At 35.7% G+C, this 19,843-nt stretch overlaps 1 protein-coding gene across 2 annotated transcripts in view; it reads right to left on the bottom strand.

Moving 5' to 3' along the window:
- Positions 1–19,843, bottom strand: part of LOC115241366 (neural cell adhesion molecule 2-like) — a 204,214-nt gene that overhangs the window by 55,200 nt on the left and 129,171 nt on the right. The window contains exons 2-3 of one of the 2 annotated variants that reach the window (XM_029817087.1): positions 14,923–15,055; positions 9,038–9,246 (exon numbers count right to left, since the gene is read on the bottom strand). In XM_029817087.1, the coding sequence (XP_029672947.1) occupies positions 9,038–9,246; positions 14,923–15,055 (342 nt within the window). Of the gene's footprint in view, positions 1–9,037; positions 9,247–13,015; positions 13,081–14,922; positions 15,056–19,843 lie in introns of those variants that run through there. The other variant, XM_029817088.1, reaches the window with a different exon arrangement.

Genomic DNA, 19,843 nt, shown 5'->3' with positions numbered 1-19,843 from the left:
TGTAGTTTATGACTCCATTTTTGAAATAGTGCTATTGTGTTGTTTTACGACGCAATGTACGATACTTGGATGTTTATGCCTGGGTAATATCTTCGTTGATAGCACATATTGAACTACGACTGTTTTATACAGAATGTTACATAAAACATGATTTTTTTTCTAAAATAAAAGACTACAAGCCATCAAGGTATATATATAAATAAAAAGTTTTTGAGTTACGATTAAAAATTATTTTCGTAAAAATATCTTTTACATAAAGACGTAAATAGCATAAATAAATTACGAAATGATATCTTCTAGTTAATTTAAACACATGCTATTTTGACAAAATTTCAATCTGCGGTTTAATCAAGAAAATATCTACTTTCCAATCACATACGTTTTCAATCGTATCTTGGCGATAGAAAAATCGACACAAAAATTCATCGAACAATAGTAGTCGAGTCGAAAGGAAATGCGCAATTTCTGAATCGCGTTGTATTCCATCGCGAGTCGATTCATCAAGCAGACAATCGGGCGAGTGGTGCGCAAAAAACTAATATTTCCGAGTAACAAATGCGGCAAAGCAATGATTCGTAGAAATAGCGGAAGGAAACTCCAAGTTGGGTAAACTCCGGAAGACTTATGACGATAAGCGCGCGCTCCGCGAACCCGCAATTTTTCATTGCGCGCGCGCATTGCGTTTCTCTATCACAACGTTCAATTCCATAAAATAAACGGACGCTTAATGCCAAGCACCGCGACAATTAACTTCGTCTAACTAATTTGTTCCGCGTCCCGTGTGGCAGGGGTTATATTTACGAACCTATTTGCAACGCAGTGCCAACAAACAGTAGAAACTAAAAACTTGATTGCACTCTCCTCCGCTCGTATTTACTTCCGTGCACGTTTATCTCGCACGCACGTACGCGCGCAAGTGCGCGCTGACAGTTTTCAATTTCAGAAATGGATTAATGCTTTCCATGATCGTGCCGTACTTTTACATTGTTCTGCAGTTGTAATAATTTAATGTCATAATCATTAAATTAGTAATATGAAAACGAGAGAAATATTACAATAGAATAACTGTAGATAAAACGTCGCTCTGTTAAAATTCTTTGGATCTAATTAAATCTTTAATTAAATTTTTTAAAAATGAAAAATGTTTGCTTGAGAATTTTTTTTACTGGTATGCCGTAGAGAAAAGCAACTATATCATTCAGGAAATTTTGGTACGAAAAATGGATCTCGAATTCAAACCATACGAGGCAGTTCGAGTTTCATCTACTGAATTTCTCTTTCTCTCTCTCATTTCGCGAATGAATGTTTACCATACAGTCTAGGGATAATAAAAAAAAAGGATTTCCAAGCTTTATATGTAGAGCAATCCTTTCATTGAAAGTTACGTATCACTCTGGTTTAAGAACTTCAGCGGCACCGCAGAAAGCACCGCATAAAATTTATGCGCGCACTTTCGTCCGACATCTATCTTGTCCGTTCCGTTTGAACTCATCTCCGCATCTCAGAATTAAAAGTAACATGAGATACTCGCGTGTATAGTGAAGAAGTATAGTAATCTCGCTACGATCGTAATGGAGGAAGGTAACAAGGCCTCATGGCTACCACAAGACGGCGTCGTACGCTTTACAAGGGCTGTCGTCACTGCCGTGCACGCATCGCTATACATTTCGGGACTTTAATAAAGATATTTTACGAGAAGTTATTCCCTTCCCCCTTCCGTTCCCTACCTCTTTTACATCGTCGGAGAATGGCGTGAAACGGAACACGGTAAAATACTCACCCGGTAAAGATGTCTTGAGAACTCGCGCGATGCTGACGCACCCGGTATAACGAGTCCGCTCGCCGCACAAATCCGCGACATTAAAGTCGCATTTACGGCGTAAGTGAGTAAGCAAGAAAATTTCGGCAATTCTTGCTTGAGAATGGAACTTTCCTTTCTTCTGTTAGTACAGGGGAAAGATTCCCGCAGGCTCCCGATCGACGGAATCTTATTCCCGCTGAAGTGGATACATCAGTCGCCTACCAGCGAGGCAGCGCGTGTGTGTGTGTGCGCGCGTGTGTATATGTGTGCGCGCGCGCGAGCTTAGAAGTAAAATACTATTAAAAGTTCGCGGGAAAGGCGCGAGCGGGCAAATCCAGATCAATTACCTTTCGGGAGAACAATCTGAGCAAGAGCAGGGTTACTGAAAACTTTGGGCCTCCCGGGGTGGATCTCCATTCGTAACTTTCGAACAAATCGAACGTATCCAGTGACGTAAGCTAGGTTTCCGCCCTTCGGGAATTATACGGTAGAATTTGCTACATTTTATGATCATATTTTAATATTTAAATATTTTCTTATATAATAATATATATGTAATCAATGTGCCACTAAGCAACAGCGTTATTATATGTCAATTGCTATTATTGCATATTGTTTTTATTACAAAATTGTTTTAAAATGCTAATCTATAGAGATGGTTATAATGCTGTAACCGGATTGCGGTGAATGTTTTATATATGATTTCTTTTGTTCATAATCATTTGAATAACACGTCTTCAAAATATAGTATATTTTTGTGTATATGCTATATATATATATATGCATGAAAGGAAGGAAGGGTCGAATACAGGCTTCGACGAGAATGACGGCTCGGGTTGAGAAAGGAGTCTTATAATCCGCTTTAAAATTATTATTATTTTAGTTTCATTTTTTACGGTTATCGCCGCTGTTAATTTTTATCCCGATCCTTATAGCTCAATGTATATATATTTTCAGATTTTACTGGCGGCCGCATCCATTAGAATCTGAGAGAGAGGAGGAACGGGCGAATAAGAGGCGTGGGCGAAACGAGTGAATATAATCTTGAAAATAATTATTCTCGTTGAAAATTCACGGATTATGAGGGAAATAATCGTACCTAAATTTATCCTGATTTTGAGCTGGCTAAAACTGATTGCGATGTATTATCTCTTTATCGTACGGTGCGCTAGATGCGATCCACCATCTTCTTTGTGTCTGGGAGCTTTCAAGATATTATTTCCTTAAAAGACCCCCCCCCCTCCCCCCGGATATGACGTCGGATTTTACAGGGATAAAATGTTTCTTGCTTCCACTAAAAAGTTTATACTTCCGTACTTGACTGGTTTTCATTTCGTCCGGCTATACGTAATTCCATCCGTTCATCGAAAAGAGAGTTGATTCGAGTAAATATAACTTCCGAGACTAACACGTTTCATCAGCACTTCACTTTTTTTTTTTTTTTTTATTCAATGTGCCGACCTACGGTTTCCAATAAACCGAGGGTTCTAAGAATACGCTTGCGGCCGAGCGAACTTATAGCGGATTTACACGAGTGGTGCTATCGCGTATCGACTGGCTGTCGATCCGACATTACATCTGTTGTTTTGCGCCGAACTCGATACTCTGCACTGGTTTACGTAACCGAGTAGAGAAGAATTGGTCACGCTGTTGCTCCAATATCGGAAGTCGAACACCGGTGATATTGACACCAACATTCTGTAGCGGAAATCGTGACGGATATCCCCGCGAAACATACAAATTTTTCCACGCCTAAAAACATGCCGAATGATACGATCCCTCTCTTTTAAAACGGGAGAAAGCACGTTGTAACTTTCCCTTTTTTGTTTAGCGCATAAAAGCGAATAACTTATCGTCTGAAAATTTCAACTATGAGAAAAAGTCGAGAAATGAGAATTGTTTTTCCATGAAAGAACGATTTTCTGATTATTCTCGTTATTCAGACGTTTGTCTTGCAAAACTATCCATGCGGCAATCTAAGCATAGCAGTTGTATTCGCGATACCATCTTTATATCATTAATCAAAATTTTTTTCCAAAATTTGTCGATTAATAAATCTTGCTCCTTTATGTATGATCATTATGCAGAACGACTGAGTTTTATGCAAATTTATATGAATAAAAATTGCTTTACTCTCTGTAAAAGAGAATAACAGTTCAAATTTTTAAAAACTTAAAAAATAGAATGTTAATTACGTACATAAGCTCCTGCTTCACTAAATCAAAATTTTAGATTGGCTTCTTTTTCTCTATGTTACCTCGTCCACAACCATTTTACTTAACTATGACAAAGCATCGCGGTAAGTAAACTGCTCGTTAATCAGAACGCGAGCATACAACAAACTCTTAAATAGTCGGTGTGCATTAATCATAATGCAGTAGAAGCGGCTGCGGAGGCACTATACCTCGCGCACTTGAAACAGAATATTTTCCTTAATGGTGATATAAACAGAGTTCTCCCCCATGTTTATCGTTGAATGTACAACAATTGTTGGGTGTCAGAAATGGAGTTTCTATGACTCGAGGATATCGGATAGCGCGAATAGATGCGAGGTGAGATGACGTCACACTCTATACAGAGCTTGTGTGTTATGTCGTCACGTCACAAACGCAAGGGAGATGAAGTAACTACATTTCTATTCTGAGGAAACGATGCGAGCAGTTGTTTGCCTTTACGCAAAGTTTCAATCATCACAATTACAAAGTTGAATATATCGCAAAACTCAACGACGGATCCGCAAACACATGAAAATATTAGATATTATTATATTATCAAGTTATGTATTATCTTTGTTATAGAAAAAGAAAAACTGCTCTCGCAGCTTTTTCCGCTCCGTTCTTTCCTTACTTTAAAGAAACAACAGTTCAAGAAGATAAATGTGATCGTTCTCTGTACCTCGACTTCGAGGAAGTCTTAATGCGAGGAGCCGCCATTTCTTTAGAGTTTTTGCACCGATTTCTGGTTCCCCCGTTGTTACTCGGAAGCCACCTTATCTTCACGTCGCTCGTATTTTATAAAATCCTAAAGCATGATATAATATCTCTGCTTAAACGAAAACTGATAAATACATACATTGAACGATGCCCGGCTTTTTCAGTACTATATTCTCTCAAATCGTCCTCCTTTTCTTATTTACAATACAAAGAGCCAATTTTGAAATTGGTCCGTAATTATAATAAAATTAATTACGGGGAAAATCGTTTTATTTCACTATATAATAATTAAATTACGTGTTATTATATATAATTCAATAATGAATTAATCCCAAATATTAATCCAATAATGATTAAAGAATATGCAATAAAATATTTGCAAACATTTCTCGATAATACATTGTCAATAATTTGCAAAATTATAAAATGTACAAAATTTATGTCTGCTCGCACGTGCGTGTTATCCACATTGAAATGTCAATATTGACCGACAGAAATTGCGAGGTATGCCGCTCTGAAAATCATCGGTTTCTCGCGGAAAATTTATCGAATTACATTCTATACTTTCGGAACTGGCATACCTTGTATTTCTCGCGTTCGGCCTCGAAAAGGGGACGCACCGTCTTGGTACGATAAATGCCCTCGTTTACCGAAGCTTTAACTTCAAGCCGAAGGTCTGCTGCCCGTTGACTGTACAAAACTTTTCACTCTTTCCTCTATTCTTTTTATTTTTTTGCTAGAAACCACTGTCAAATACAAAGTTTCTCGATACATCGACTTGGGCAGCTATCGTGATACAGGCACCGGTATCCTTGGCGGAAAATATGGCGAGTTGGATATTTTTACAAATGTTTGTGGCGTTGATAAAAAGAATTTCTTTTGAAGCTATCTTATCCGTATTGAGGAAATATTAAATTTTGCACAACACGATACTAAATTATATATTTTCACTTCGAAATAAAATCTAAGTATTTTTATCAATAAAAATATCGGTAAAACTGCATAAAGGTAATATACTTTCGATTTAATCGCCACTTAAATATGTTGAGAGGAGGTTTTTCTGAGTAATTCCCCGCAAAAAATAAATGGGGAACGGCATTGGTTTAGGAGATATAACAAATGGAAATTTCACAGTTTTAATGCTTTTTCTCAGGTATTATAAAATAATATTAGGGAAAGTGAAGTTTAGTACGTTGTATTTGTTGAGTGTATATCTATCCCGTAAATGTAAACAAACACCTTTTCCACGTCTGCTTTATACAAATACAACGTAAACAAACTTCAAACTCATTTATCCTTATCTTATAATAGAAAAAGCATTAAAACTATGAAACTTTAATTTATTATATCTCCTAAACTAATGCCGTCCCCCACAAATTTCTTGCGGGTAATTACTCAGAAGAACCTCCCCTACAACATATTTAAGTGGCAATAAAATCGGAGGTGTGTTACCTTTTATGCAATTTTACCACATTATACATTACTATTTTAAAATATATATATAAGTATAATTATAGTTTTATCTTTCGTAAGACTAATAGGATTTTTTAGAAATAAATATTTATATATAATTAATATTTCTAAAATAAAAGTCTTCCTATTTTTTAAATTTACTATTCGTCAAACGAAGAATGATGTTTAATTCGGTCACTCGATAATATATCGCGTTCGATTAATCCGTTCTCTAACATATATCTCCAAACACAAAATGTGTTGCCTCAAAGAAAACAAATTCGCTACCAATAATCGAATCGTTCACTTTTCATTCTCATTCACTAACTGTCTTGATATCATCATGATAGTACATCTGATTCGAGTGCTTTTCGCACCTTGCTCTGTCTTCACTTCGTCTGTTCGATACACTTGCGTCTCCGCATTCGGGTCTTTGACGAGGCTGCAATGTGCAAATACGCGATGGAACGCGGGCGTAAAGGAATGCGATTTGATAAATTCGAGTGCAGCCTTTAACAACGCATTGTTTCTCGCCAATATTGCGAGCATTCGCTCTTCGTCGTAAATAGTGACTATGTCATATAGTCATATATGTATCTGAATGTTCTCTTGCTCTCTTACGTGTCCTTTTAATTTTAAGGATATCGTTAACAATCAAACTATGAAATGTTATAGTAGTTTTAATTTACAATAAATCTCAACTAAACATTGTGTTCAACTGAATAGTATTTAACTGAATATTAATAAGAAAATTTAGTTTATCAAGATTATATGTCCTTCAAAATCATTATTGTTTAAGTGGGTTTATTCATTACTCCGTTAAAAATTATATTTAAATATATTTTATATATAACTAATTTTAGGACGTAAAAACACAAGAAAAAAAAGAAAATTAAAAAATAGATATAGAAGATAATGACAGTTTTAAACTTTTATTGAGGTATATTTATTTCTGTTAGTATCTTAGAATTATTATTAAAAATAAAGAAATATAATCTGTGTAAGATCGATTGTAAATTGATTCTATATTCTTCGACGAATCATTAAAGACATACAACCGTTATTGTCGAGTCATTCATCGTATACATTGTTATATAAGAAAAAAAAGAGCGAAAGAAAGCAATATGCAATTTTGCTTGCAAAAGCGCGATGGGAATAAAGGCACATTAATTGGTGTTCAGCTGGAAAAGCTTTACCTACGGCTGAAGTGTCTACGAGTAAGCACGGCTCTTAGTAGGGACGTGCGAAATGTTGGTGGATCGGGAGGGAACAGGAGGAGCTAATTATCCCGCGGGAAAAATTCCTTAGCGCATGCCGGCCAGCGGCGAATCCCAGAGGTGACGCACGTTCATTCGTTGGCGTTTCCATAACTTTTCAACAGGATTGTTAATTGGATTCTTTTTTTTCCTCCTAGCCTGTGCTCTGCTACCTCTCTCTTTTTTCTTTTATTTGGCATCGTATGCTCGCTTTGCCCCAATGGCCGTTTACTTTATTTCGAATTTATTACGTTGCTTTAATCGTCGTTTTACGATTCTATTGTTAGCGCGCTGAAAATGCTCGTCACGTCTAACGACAATGGAAAATGCGGTTGGAAATGAGGCGTAACGTAAAAATAGAGTTTAAAAAAAATAAATTTTAAAAACACTGCCTTCTAATTAGCATTTTTATTAGAGTTTACGATTTAATTGGAGAACAAGATGCCTTTTTAAGCTCACTTATTTAAATTATATTTTTTTAAGTATACAATAATTAAAATTTTTTATTCGAGTTTGAGAAATATGTATATAACACTGGATAAATAGAATTAATAATAAAATTTTAATTATTAATATTTAAAATAACTTATGTAAATATTTTTTTCTCTGTCTTAATCAATATATATTTTTTTAATGATATTTTTACAAGAATTATATAAAATAATTTTATCGTTGTAAAAATAATTATCGTTACATGCTGGTTTATAACGTCATGCGAAAGCATCAGTTACCTGATGTATTTTATTAAACATTAAAGGATTTTAATTTCAATAAAAATCTTTTTCGGTGATTTTGGGCAATAAGCCTCAAATCAATCTTATCAAAATTAAGCTTTTGTAATATGACAGTTTTACAAGAGTAAAGTTGCAAAAGTACGACGACACTTCAAGTACGACGTAACTTCAAGGCAATACTTTATACGAAGCCCGTAAAACTTTCGTGTCATTTTTAGCATAATCGTAATATACGTCGAGCGACTGAGCACTCGAGCGTCTAATTGGATATTAATGAGATACGTAATTATGTACAGGGAGAAACTCCGACAAAGTTACAATTGCCTACGCTTACTTGAAACGATCCTCTTGAAATACTTCTTTATTACTACGAGTAAAAATAAGGAGCTAAACAGGGAATTATCGCGTTTCGGATAATGATAACATAAATCCGAAATGGAAATTGTCAATCTAATTCAAGATTGATTCTTCCCGATTGCAAAACATCAAAGTGTATCTGACGTGAAAGATTGCAAAAACTTTCCAATTTCCATCTTGGATTTTCGTTGCTATTCATTGTAAAACGTGATTTCGAGCTCTCTGACGACGACTGTCGCAAAAACTTCGTAATCGCGCGAGAGCGTGTATCTAATTCAAGTAAAGCTATGCCCGGCTAGTTCACTGAACAAACCTAATTGAATCGATAACTAGGAGGACCGTTTACGAATAATTATATTGGTTTAACAATTATCTATTGACTGAACGTACCGTTTCATGCAACGTTTCTAGATGCACATTTTGAAGAGAACGACCTTCTGCATTTTATAACATTTTCTTTCTTAACAGACTGAGATATCAAATAGCTTGAGAATAAAAACTTACCGATTACTGTTAAATTGACTTTAGAGTTTCTTGTCTGGCCAATTTGAAAATCGACGCGGCATCTGTAAATACCGGCGTCTTCCTCTCTGGTGTTTTCGATGCCCAATAGCGCTGGTTCCTTGTCCAACATGAAATATGCGCGATGCGAAAACACAGTATCGTCCGACCATCTTTCGGCGATACCGAATTCTCGGTTTCTAGCATCAATGCTGCAACAGAAAAATCAAATATAATTATGTTAGTAATTCGAGCATAGCATATAGGCTATATGAACTATCGTTTTACGTTAATCTTCTCTAACAATGCATAATCTATCCAATAATGGATGTGCTTATAATGGACGCGTAATCTCTTCTCCTCTCTTGTTTTCTAATAATAAAAGGAAGCTTGTGGTATTACGTATCAAAAATAATTTAGTAGACAGTTCGATCGTATTAATATCAATGGGTTATAAATCCTCTTGCTCTTTTTCATAATAATACTAAAATACGTATGTAATGCGTAAATTAATTTAGTACATGATTATGATGATAATAATAATAATGTGATTATTCACGCTTTAAAGGTACGAACTGAAGGATTAAATTTCGTTAAAATTAAAAAAGGCAATTAAAATTACACGCATCGAGCTAAATGCTTCTATAATATCGTTAAAAAAATTATAGGTCGTGCAAAATATTATACATATAAATTATCTTGCACAAGAAAATATTTTATGATGCGGTCAACTGTCCAGTCATGGATGTACATAATCCAACAGACAGATTTTTCGAAATACTGTATCGTACAGTTTACAATATGTGTCACGCGCAATAATAAGCACGCGAGTAAAAATATCTACCTGAAAAGAGCACGGTGCCGCCTCGTTGAATTATGGCGAGGATAATTTTACGGTAGATAAAACACGTTTAATACTTGTTACGAAAATTGTTATACAACCAAAACATAGTGAATGTTTACATTGAACAAGCGAAACGGAAGCAAAACCGATTCTTGTAAAACAGAGATTTTCCCGTTGCCACAATGTCGCATCGTTGGTTTTTCGCCGAATTGCAAACTTTTCTCTCTTTTTCCCTTCTCATTCTCTCTCTCTCTCTCTTTCTCTCTTTCTTTCTCTGCGTGATCTCATCATATAATGAAGTTTTCGTGTTTCTATTGCAAGAGTTTTTTTCCAATAGAGACAAGCCTTGCTGAAAGCCATTTAAATCAATATAACGGAATTATTAAAAACAATGTAAAAAATTTTGTAAAGATATCGGTGATAAAGATAAGGTGTAAATGTTAAAGACAGAGAAATACCGACAAGAGAGTGACCTATCTTTAACGCATTATTTTTTGATAGATTTTTTGCAAGCTTATTTAATGTTGATATTTCCTGAACAAAAATATATATTAAAGAGCATTCATTATTTCTGTGTATTAAAAATATAAATATTTTGCGGTTAATTAAACTTTTAGTAAAAATAATGACATTAAAATGACAACATCATATCAATTTATTAATTTGAAATGATATTATTTCAGTAGAGATTTAATTTAAGATTGAAAAATGCAATTCAAAGTACATACGGGGAAGCAATATGTGAGATAGTAGATAAATTAACGAAAAAATGTCCTCTCTCATATCATCGGGTTGCTCATTGTCAGTTCACGTCTCTATGGCGAATATCGAAATTCTGATTGTTCGCTTCTGATTTGACGGCAAAAAATCGCGAAGCCAACTCGGCAAAACGACATTTCGACGACATCCATTCCGACTCCAACGGCAGATCATCAGCGTGCGTTCGATACCCATTTTTGAAAAATATATGATACCGAGCGGCTATTTTAACAGCGAATATCATTACCGCGATAATTACGATTAAATGTTTATCAGCGTTGTTCTATTGCGGCCGGCGGTCACGGATGAATTCATCAGTCGACACGAAGGAATAAATTAAAATCCGCAAGGGATTTCGCGCCGCATAGTTTAAATCGCGTTCTAGCCTCGGCGCGTTATCAGCGCGGCCGATGTAATTGGCACATAATTAAAGTTCCTCCAATGATCGATACCGCAATCATTATTTCAAGCCGTAACGCTATTAAATTGTAATAATTATACTGCCATAATTGATTTTGTGTCGCACGATTGCATTCTCTTTTGCTGTTAATTACTGTTTAATGATTTATATGACGTATGTGACACGCGGATTCTATAGTTTTAAATTTGTCGAATATTTGCCGATTTCATAATGCGTTCGGTGACAAATCGTAAAATGTAAAAACAAATTTCTTGAATATTAAATATTACAAATATGATTTTATATCTCACATTCAAAGATCAATAAATATTTTCGCTGTCAAACTGACTGTATTTACCGACCGTATTTTTGATATTAGAATCTCACAAAAATATCTGACAATGTTCGATAAATTTTCTTGCAGAGAACATGCCGATTGATAACATAGAAAATTGACAGAATTTATCGCAGACAAATATAAATGTCACCTTGTTAGTTCTGTATAATAATTGATTTATTAGCATTCCAAACGTAAATCCGAATCCAAATCCACGTCATTTATATTCTCTATTCGTACAATTGTATTGTTGAAAAATCGAAGTATCTTTCACTTAGCGCCGCGAATAAACGCGTATCTCCGCAGAATTTGAAAGAGCGAATCCGCTTACATGTCGTTGCTATTTTTTCTGCCTTTTAAGATCCGCGTCACTAGCGCTACTGTGTGACGAACTTTTCGGTATGTATATTGTAACATTTGAAAAGATTTTAAAATCGAGAAAATATTTCAGTGTTATATGATATTTCTGCTTTTCTATAAAAGGAAGTGGATAATGATGTAGGCGGGGTGCGAGTCGCATGTTAAGCAGCACGGCATTGAAATATAAAGTATTTACAGCCATCGCTAATTTGCGTTGCAGAGAGAAAGAGAGAAAGAGAAAGACTTTATGCACTATTATATATATACATACATAATGTTATACAATAATTTCACGTTAAAAGGCGTGTATCTAAAATAAAATTTGACTGCAGATGAATTAACAGCAAGCTGCAGAGTTAAATTATTATTCCAGCTATTCAAATGGATTTGCCTAGCAAATTTTATTTATAATTTTTTTCTATTATATTTGTTTATATTTTACTTTAATATTATATTAAAAATTGAAAAAAAAAATTTATAGTTCTTTCTTCTCCAATAACAATGTAATAGTAATGCTGTCAAGGAAATTATTTTTTTATGAAAATATATTTCTATGCTCGCTCAAAAAAGACGGGATACAATTTTGCGTCCCTTTAAAATCTTATGCTTGAAATTGTCTCGAGCGCACGTTTCATGTTTGCGCGGAATGGGGAAAAAAATTATGGAATAATTCGCTCACACAACTTACGCACCCGCCATATGCAAATATGTCGATTTCTATTCACTTTTAAAATTTCACGAGGAAGATTCAGTCACACACACGGATAAATCGTGAAAAGGCAATCGATTATCATGCGCAAATTTACACGATAGGCGATCGAATATTAACTTTCGAAGCTTATTTACTTTCGTATACAATACACACACTCTGAATCCGAATCATTGCAAAAAAAAAAACTGTTAACAATATTTCATTTTCGTTATATTTAATATTCGCAAAGCGACTATTATGCTTTGTCGATCGATCAGTGATTACTATTACATGTATTAGCGAGAGAGAAACATACGCGAACACCCGATACATTAATTCAATATTATTCACGCTCACTCGTTTCTGATTGAAAGAAAGAAGGAGACACGTCGCGTATATCTTGGAGACATATCATCTCATTTTTTTTTTTTTCTTTAACAGACACGCGTACCGCGAAGCGATTACTGATAACACACAAAACACGATGTTTATCGAGCGTTTACGAGAAATATTTCGATTGTCTACAGAAAACTAATTAGGCTTACACGTATACAGCTAAATCAAAATGCGTAATATTAATTAACAATTACCTTCCCATCGATTTCGGAGGATTCTGATATGTATCAGAATCGATGAACATATCGCCGTATCGTGTTACTGAATGTCAACAAGAAACTTGGCAAGCAGTTTTGGCGGACTTGCGTTCCTGTAAGGTACGACGTGTTAACCGTTCAAGATTTTTTTCCGAGCTTGTTCAATCGCGAGTGTCGAATCTAGCGATGGACGATCGTCTCGATCTTTCCATTGGATTACGCGATCGCGTCTACCGCGGTTATTTACAATCGCCATCCATCGCTTCGCGCGAGTCAGTGTTTGTCGTGAGATGTCATTCTCCAAACACGTGCTTCGCGTAGTCTGTGATATGTATCGCGAATCGCGAGTGCCGAATCTAGCGATGGACTATCGTCTCGATCTTTCCACTGGATTACGCGATCGCGTCTACCGCGGTTATTTACAATCGCCGTCCATCGCTTCGCGCGTGTCAGTGTTTGTCGCGAGACGTCATTCTCCAAACACGTGTTTCGCGCAGTGATAAGTATCTCGAATATTTGTTAATGTCGCATATGACAAGTCGGGAGTGTCGAATCTAGTGACGGACGATCGCCTCGATCTACCTATTGGATTACGCGGTCGCGATCGCGATTATTATTTGCAATCGGCGTCCGTTGCTTCGCGCGTTTGAGTGTTTATTGTGAGATGTCATTCTTCAAACACGTGCTTCGCGCAATATGTGATAAAAGTGTCGGGAATCGCGAGTGTCGAATCTAGCGATGGACGATCGTCTCGATCTTTCCACTGGATTACGCGATCGCGTCTACCGCGGTTATTTACAATCGCCGTCCATCGCTTCGCGCGTGTCAGTGTTTGTCGCGAGACGTCATTCTCCAAACACGTGTTTCGCGCAGTGATAAGTATCTCGAATATTTGTTAATGTCGCATATGACAAGTCGGGAGTGTCGAATCTAGTGACGGACGATCGCCTCGATCTATCTATTGGATTACGCGATCGCGGTCGCGATTATTTGCAATCGGCGTTCGTCGCTTCGCGCGTTCCAATATTTGTCGCGGGACGGCGTTCTTCAAATATGTTCGCAAAACGCATTGAAAATAAAAAGTATCATGCGGCGAAGAAAACAATGAGCAACATTGGTGAGTCTATATATATATAATTGTATTTATAATTAAACAGATTTCATTTTTGGTTTATATACGACGAGTTGTACAGTAATAATAAATTATGCTTTTTATATTATATTTCTAAAAAGTATTTATTAGTCATTAGACAAAAAAAATTATTTTAAAAATACTCGTTAAAAATGAAAGATTATTCATACGTATCTTTTTGCATATCTTTTACAATATGTTAGTTACATGATAATGATTAATATGGATATATAACTAGCATGTGTGCTGTTGCGATGTTAAATTTTGTATTGTAAAATAATATACAGAATTTATATTTTTGCATCTTATAAAAAAACTGCAGATTTAAACAATAAAATTTTTTATTAAAAAGTTTGCATATGTATTACTGTATATTTCAAATACAGACAATTTCTGATACACAAAACGCACACTGATTCATCCTTTTTCAATAGTCAGTATAGAGCGATACTTATGCAATATTCAATGGTGATATTCCTTGCAAACAAGAAATATATATTCTTTTAGCGTCGCGAAGCGACGGCGAAAATCGAGTTCAAAGACAATTTTCGGATAAAAGCGACTACCAATCTCGTATTGTGCCGACGGGCTGTTTGTAATCCGTTCTGTAGCGATAGAGAAACAACCGGTGGTACGTAGTTTGCAGATCGCAATACATGTGCATATGTACGCGCGCATGTATGCACGACCCCCCCCCGCCATCCCCTCCGCGAGAGTGTGCGCGCTCGCGAATGTACGCTTGTCCTGTATATATGAATTGATTGCACTTTACCTGTAAACTGATGTACCGAGATCCTCGCGATACCATAGCACAAGATGCACCGAGTCTCCCTCGTGAGTGGTTGATATGTCGCAGGGAAGATAGGCGGAATCTCCGACTAGTGCCACGATGTGTGATATGGGTACTAGATAACAGAAATGCGGAACAATTAAATTCGTTTTAACAGGGAAAAAATCATTTTCGAAAAATATAACCTATTCACTATTTTTAATAATAAATCTCTATTTTTAATAAACATGATAACTTTATGGCGCGAAAAATTTTTTTTTAAATTCTCAGTCAATAAGTTGTTACTTAATATTTAAAAAAATCAATAAAGTTGAACTAATTAATCGGGCGAATTAATTATTAAAGATTATTAATTGGCGCGAAAATATTTTCTTTAACTCTCCGTAAGTTGTTACTTAATATTTTAAAAAATCAATAAATTTGAGCTAATTAATCAGGCAAATTAATTATGCAAGATTATTAAAATTAATAAGGAACGATATATATGCTCATATTTTTTGAAAAGTTTTTCTCGCAAACTGATTCGCTTTTTAGGGACGTAATCAGGTGATCGCGATTTTATACGCGTATGCAATAAAAATGTAACTTGAAAAGTCGGACGCGATACGTCTGCATATTGATAAAAGTGTAATTTGCTCGCGTGGCATATAAATGAATTTATTTTATCAGAATAATCTTTCACTTTGTATGCAATTACGTATCGTGTTTGTTTCCAAAAGCGAATTTCTCTGTGATTATATTATTCGGTGATGCAAGAACGCCTGTTTAATGCGATAAGTATCAGCCTATTATTGCTCATTTAAACCAATATACGTATAATCGCGTTTAGTATTAGGATAAACACCTTTGCGTTAATTTGTATTAATCTATTAGTTTATTCAACGATAACGTGTTATGTCAGTAAATATAAATTCGCGTTCGCGTTATTCTTTAATTCTCCTATTCAATTTTATATTATCAATAAAAAAATAATATCGCAACAACAAATTTTATTACATTATTTTAATTACATATATTTTAAGCACATTATTTAATTATAATACATGGCATTTATTAAATGTTTTTATAATATGTATAAAATAACTATTATTGCACGCACGTTACGAACCAGATATTTTACATTCGTTCCATGAACTAAAGTCCCAGGAGCGCTTTTCGTTATATTTTCGATAAAACATCTTCGGCTGCATATCATACGAAGCCGTACGAAAGCTTTGATGCATTCGCGCATAGATATGCCGCAATAAGGCTGTAAAAATTCAGTGTGTGCTCGTGAAGATAAAATTCGAAACGTCGGTAAAGCATCGCATCTGGTGCGTTGCTCGCGGTACAAAAATGTGGCAATCCTTTCGAACGAAATTAAACGGTCGTTTTTATTTATGACATCTCTCTCTTCGTTTCCATTTTTTCTCGCAGGATATGCGAATGCAACACGGTGCGAAGAATTTTGAACTATTTACAGAGATACTAGCAGAGATGCGCGCTAGTATCATCGCCGGAATTGGAGTCTGCGCTCGGTTTGACGTTACGCTACATCGTTTTCCCGACAATGCCGTATCGGTAGTCCTTCCCTTCTTTTGTACACCCGCGGTCCGTTCGCCGAGATATACCCAGCGTGAAAGATACGAAGTAACAAAGGCTGAGTCGTGTTGATGTAAAATTTTATTCGAGAACGCGCTTTTTTTTATTAAGAATAAAAGCTGCGTCGGATTTTAAAGTACAATAAGCATTCGTTTTGCATTTGCGCTGTCTACAACGCAGCCTGGAATAAGTAATATTTTTTACAATTACCTAGTTGCCTGTTCGAAAAAACGCTTCGTTTCATATATACTTCTGTATCAGCTATGAAAACGTATCGTTGGTTTCCATTATTTTCTTATGTAACGGAAGAACCATTCATACGCGATAACTCGTTCTAGATCTTTAAAAATGCACGAGCGATGTATGTGACGTTTATTATGAGTTCGCAATACGTAGTCTCGATTGTTTTTAGCAGTTGCTAACTTGATAATAATTATATTCGCGTCTTATTTATGCATATAAATTATTTTTACATAAAAATGTATAAAAGGAATATTTTATAAAAGAATAATTATATATATTTTAATAAAATTATAAACTTTGAACCTTTACGTACATGTTATGGGTCGTTATCTAGTCTCTATCGCTAACGCTATCGCTAACTTAAATTGAATATAGTTGGAAGCAACATTACATGGACGAGAAGCAGCTATTATTAGCTGGGCAAAATTCTGTGTGATCATTGCCGTAATACTGAAAAGTAGTCACGGAGCAGAGCTCGTCGAGAGGATCAACGGAGTGGATCACACGAATTCCCCGATAAAATAATCCGGTGTGGCGGACGGGTTATGAGAGATGTGTCCTCACAAAATTTTCTCCTCGTAAATTCGGAGAAAATTAGAGTATTACCGACCGACCTGATCGGATTAATGTCCTATGATGGACCGTTGAATTCTAGTGTTCTTTTACGAGCGCAGACGCATCTCGCGACCATTCCTCGCGGATTTATCCTAAAATCGGGTCTTAAAACCATCGCGGTATTAGGGAACGGAATCTCGTCGAAGCACATCCCAAAGGAGATGAATTCTCTTTTTTCTTCCCTTTTCCGAGCTTTCTTTCTTCGTCGTTTCGATGCATCGGAGATATCCGCCGCGGACTAGCCGCAATTTTAACGACAGATGATTTTATCGGGCCGACAGGCGTTGCGAGCAGATTTTGTTGCGCATGTTCGTTGTTCGACGCGTGTAATGGTTTCCGGTGCCATCTCGCCGATGCGATGGTTGGAATATTTCTCTCTTTCGCCAGATCCTATGTACTCTTTTCCTCTCTCCGAGATACCCGTAAGAATGCACCGTGTCATCGCGTCTAGTGTCTAATATAAGGTATCTTACGCTCCAGCGGGAGTTCGAGGCGTGTTTTTCGCGATATTTTTGTCATACGTATATAAGAGTTTGCATCGTTTGACACTTACAATATGTATATTGCGTGTATATATTTCTTTTTTCATGGAGCGAAAAATAATTATTCTTTTCCTGTTACTCAATAATATCATTTTTATGAGCATTGTTATATAATTTTATATCAATTCCGTAAGTAATATAATTTATGAAAAATGAGAAATAACGCGCGTTTTTTTCATGTTAAATATGTAACAAGATTTGCAAATTCAAAACAATCAATGAATGTGAAGCTGGCATATTATTTTGTGGAAATCTATAAATAATTAAAAGTTCTGACTTCATTTTTAATAATTCTATAGTTCTTGATTACTTAAACAAATAATTCCGACGAATAGTTCATTTTACCCGAAAAAGGCATGTATTTATATGAGGCGTTGGTCGATTTCAAAAATTCTTTTTATTCTGAAATACTTCTCGTATAATTCTGAGTATATTTATGCATGGTTTAAATAGTTCTAATATAAGTAGTATAAAAAAATTTTTTAAATAACTATTTTTGCATTTGCTTGTGATTATTCTATTTTAATCGATGGTTTTTATTTAAAAAGTAGGATTTTTTTCTAGAACAACTCTTGTTAGATTATAAATCTTTGAAAATCTGACGAAAAATGAGGAGAAAAATATCGCAGTACAAAGTGAGACGCTGCATGAACTTGGCATCTCAGTTTGTTATCAGATATTTTCTTTGATTTAACGCTCAGAATTATTTGTTTCAATTATCAAGGACTATATACTATCGAAAATAAAGTTAGAACTATTATTTATTTATGAGTTTCCATGAAATGGAAAACACTAACAATCAAAATACACATTCTATAGTTTGCGATACACATATATTATCTTTTGTTACACCCTGTATCGAGAAATCGTAAGACGTTTGCTTGCCTTTGGTCTCGGCTAATATTCGCACCCTTCGCTTTGCTTTACCTCTCGCGTCTACTTCGATCGTTATGGTGACGTTCGAAAACACGTCTTGACGTTTCGTGCCGTATCAACGACACGTGTGCATTATATCGGCGTCGTTGCAGGCGTCGCTTGCGTCATGCTGTTTGTCATATCGCGGGAAGCATGTACGTAAACGGCTGTCGTGCAGCAACGGTAGCAACCAGAAGCACACCGTACAGTTTGAATCGATAATATCAAAGGGAAGAGAGAGGACGTTGTAGGCTTCGGTCTTTGCGGTCCGCTCTGATTTGACCCACATAAAGCTTCTAATGACGTAAATCGGCCGACGTGAACGAACTATTTCAAACGGTATTTCAATTAATTGCAAATGTGCAGGACTGCGTTTAGCGATTCTAACTCTTTCTTCTCTAGACAAGTATAATCTAAGAATTTTTGACTCTTTGCGTTATTGGATTGCTTTTATAGTAAATGATGACCGCATATAAAAAATTAATATCTCTCACTATTTCATATCTCTCATCCCTCTGTCACCAAACGTGCTTGGAATTATTCGACATTAATTAAAGTTAAATCGAGACATATTTCAGTAACGTAAAATAAAATTTTCACACACACTCGAGAAGAGAAAAACGTGCAAAAATCTCCATCGCGGCATACAAATGTACGCACTGATTGCTAAATTTTATGCAATAGTAGAGGGAAAAGGGAGAGAGGGCGGGGAGAGAACTATGTTAAATTTACAAATACTTTATCGATGTAAATAACGTAACCCGCACCAGATCGCCGTTGCCGTGAATATTATATAAGGTATGAAATATTTGGATCCGTTTGCAGGACTCTATATAAATACTATCCGGTAATCGGTAACACATTTGGCGCTCAGGGAGTGTATAAAAAATGTATTTATAATAATTGAAATGTTTTGCGGCCACAGAACGTGTGGTATTATTCGCCGCTTGTGCGAATTCGTGGATTTATTCGCGGCAGCAGATCACGTCGATGCATCATAGATACAC

Source organism: Formica exsecta, unplaced genomic scaffold (assembly GCF_003651465.1).
Source record: "Formica exsecta isolate Colony F162 unplaced genomic scaffold, ASM365146v1 scaffold48, whole genome shotgun sequence".
In the NCBI taxonomy this organism is placed as follows: Eukaryota; Metazoa; Arthropoda; class Insecta; order Hymenoptera; family Formicidae; genus Formica; species Formica exsecta.
The sequence above is the reverse complement of the archived record's forward strand: the minus strand, read 5'-3'. Positions and strand labels throughout refer to the sequence as shown.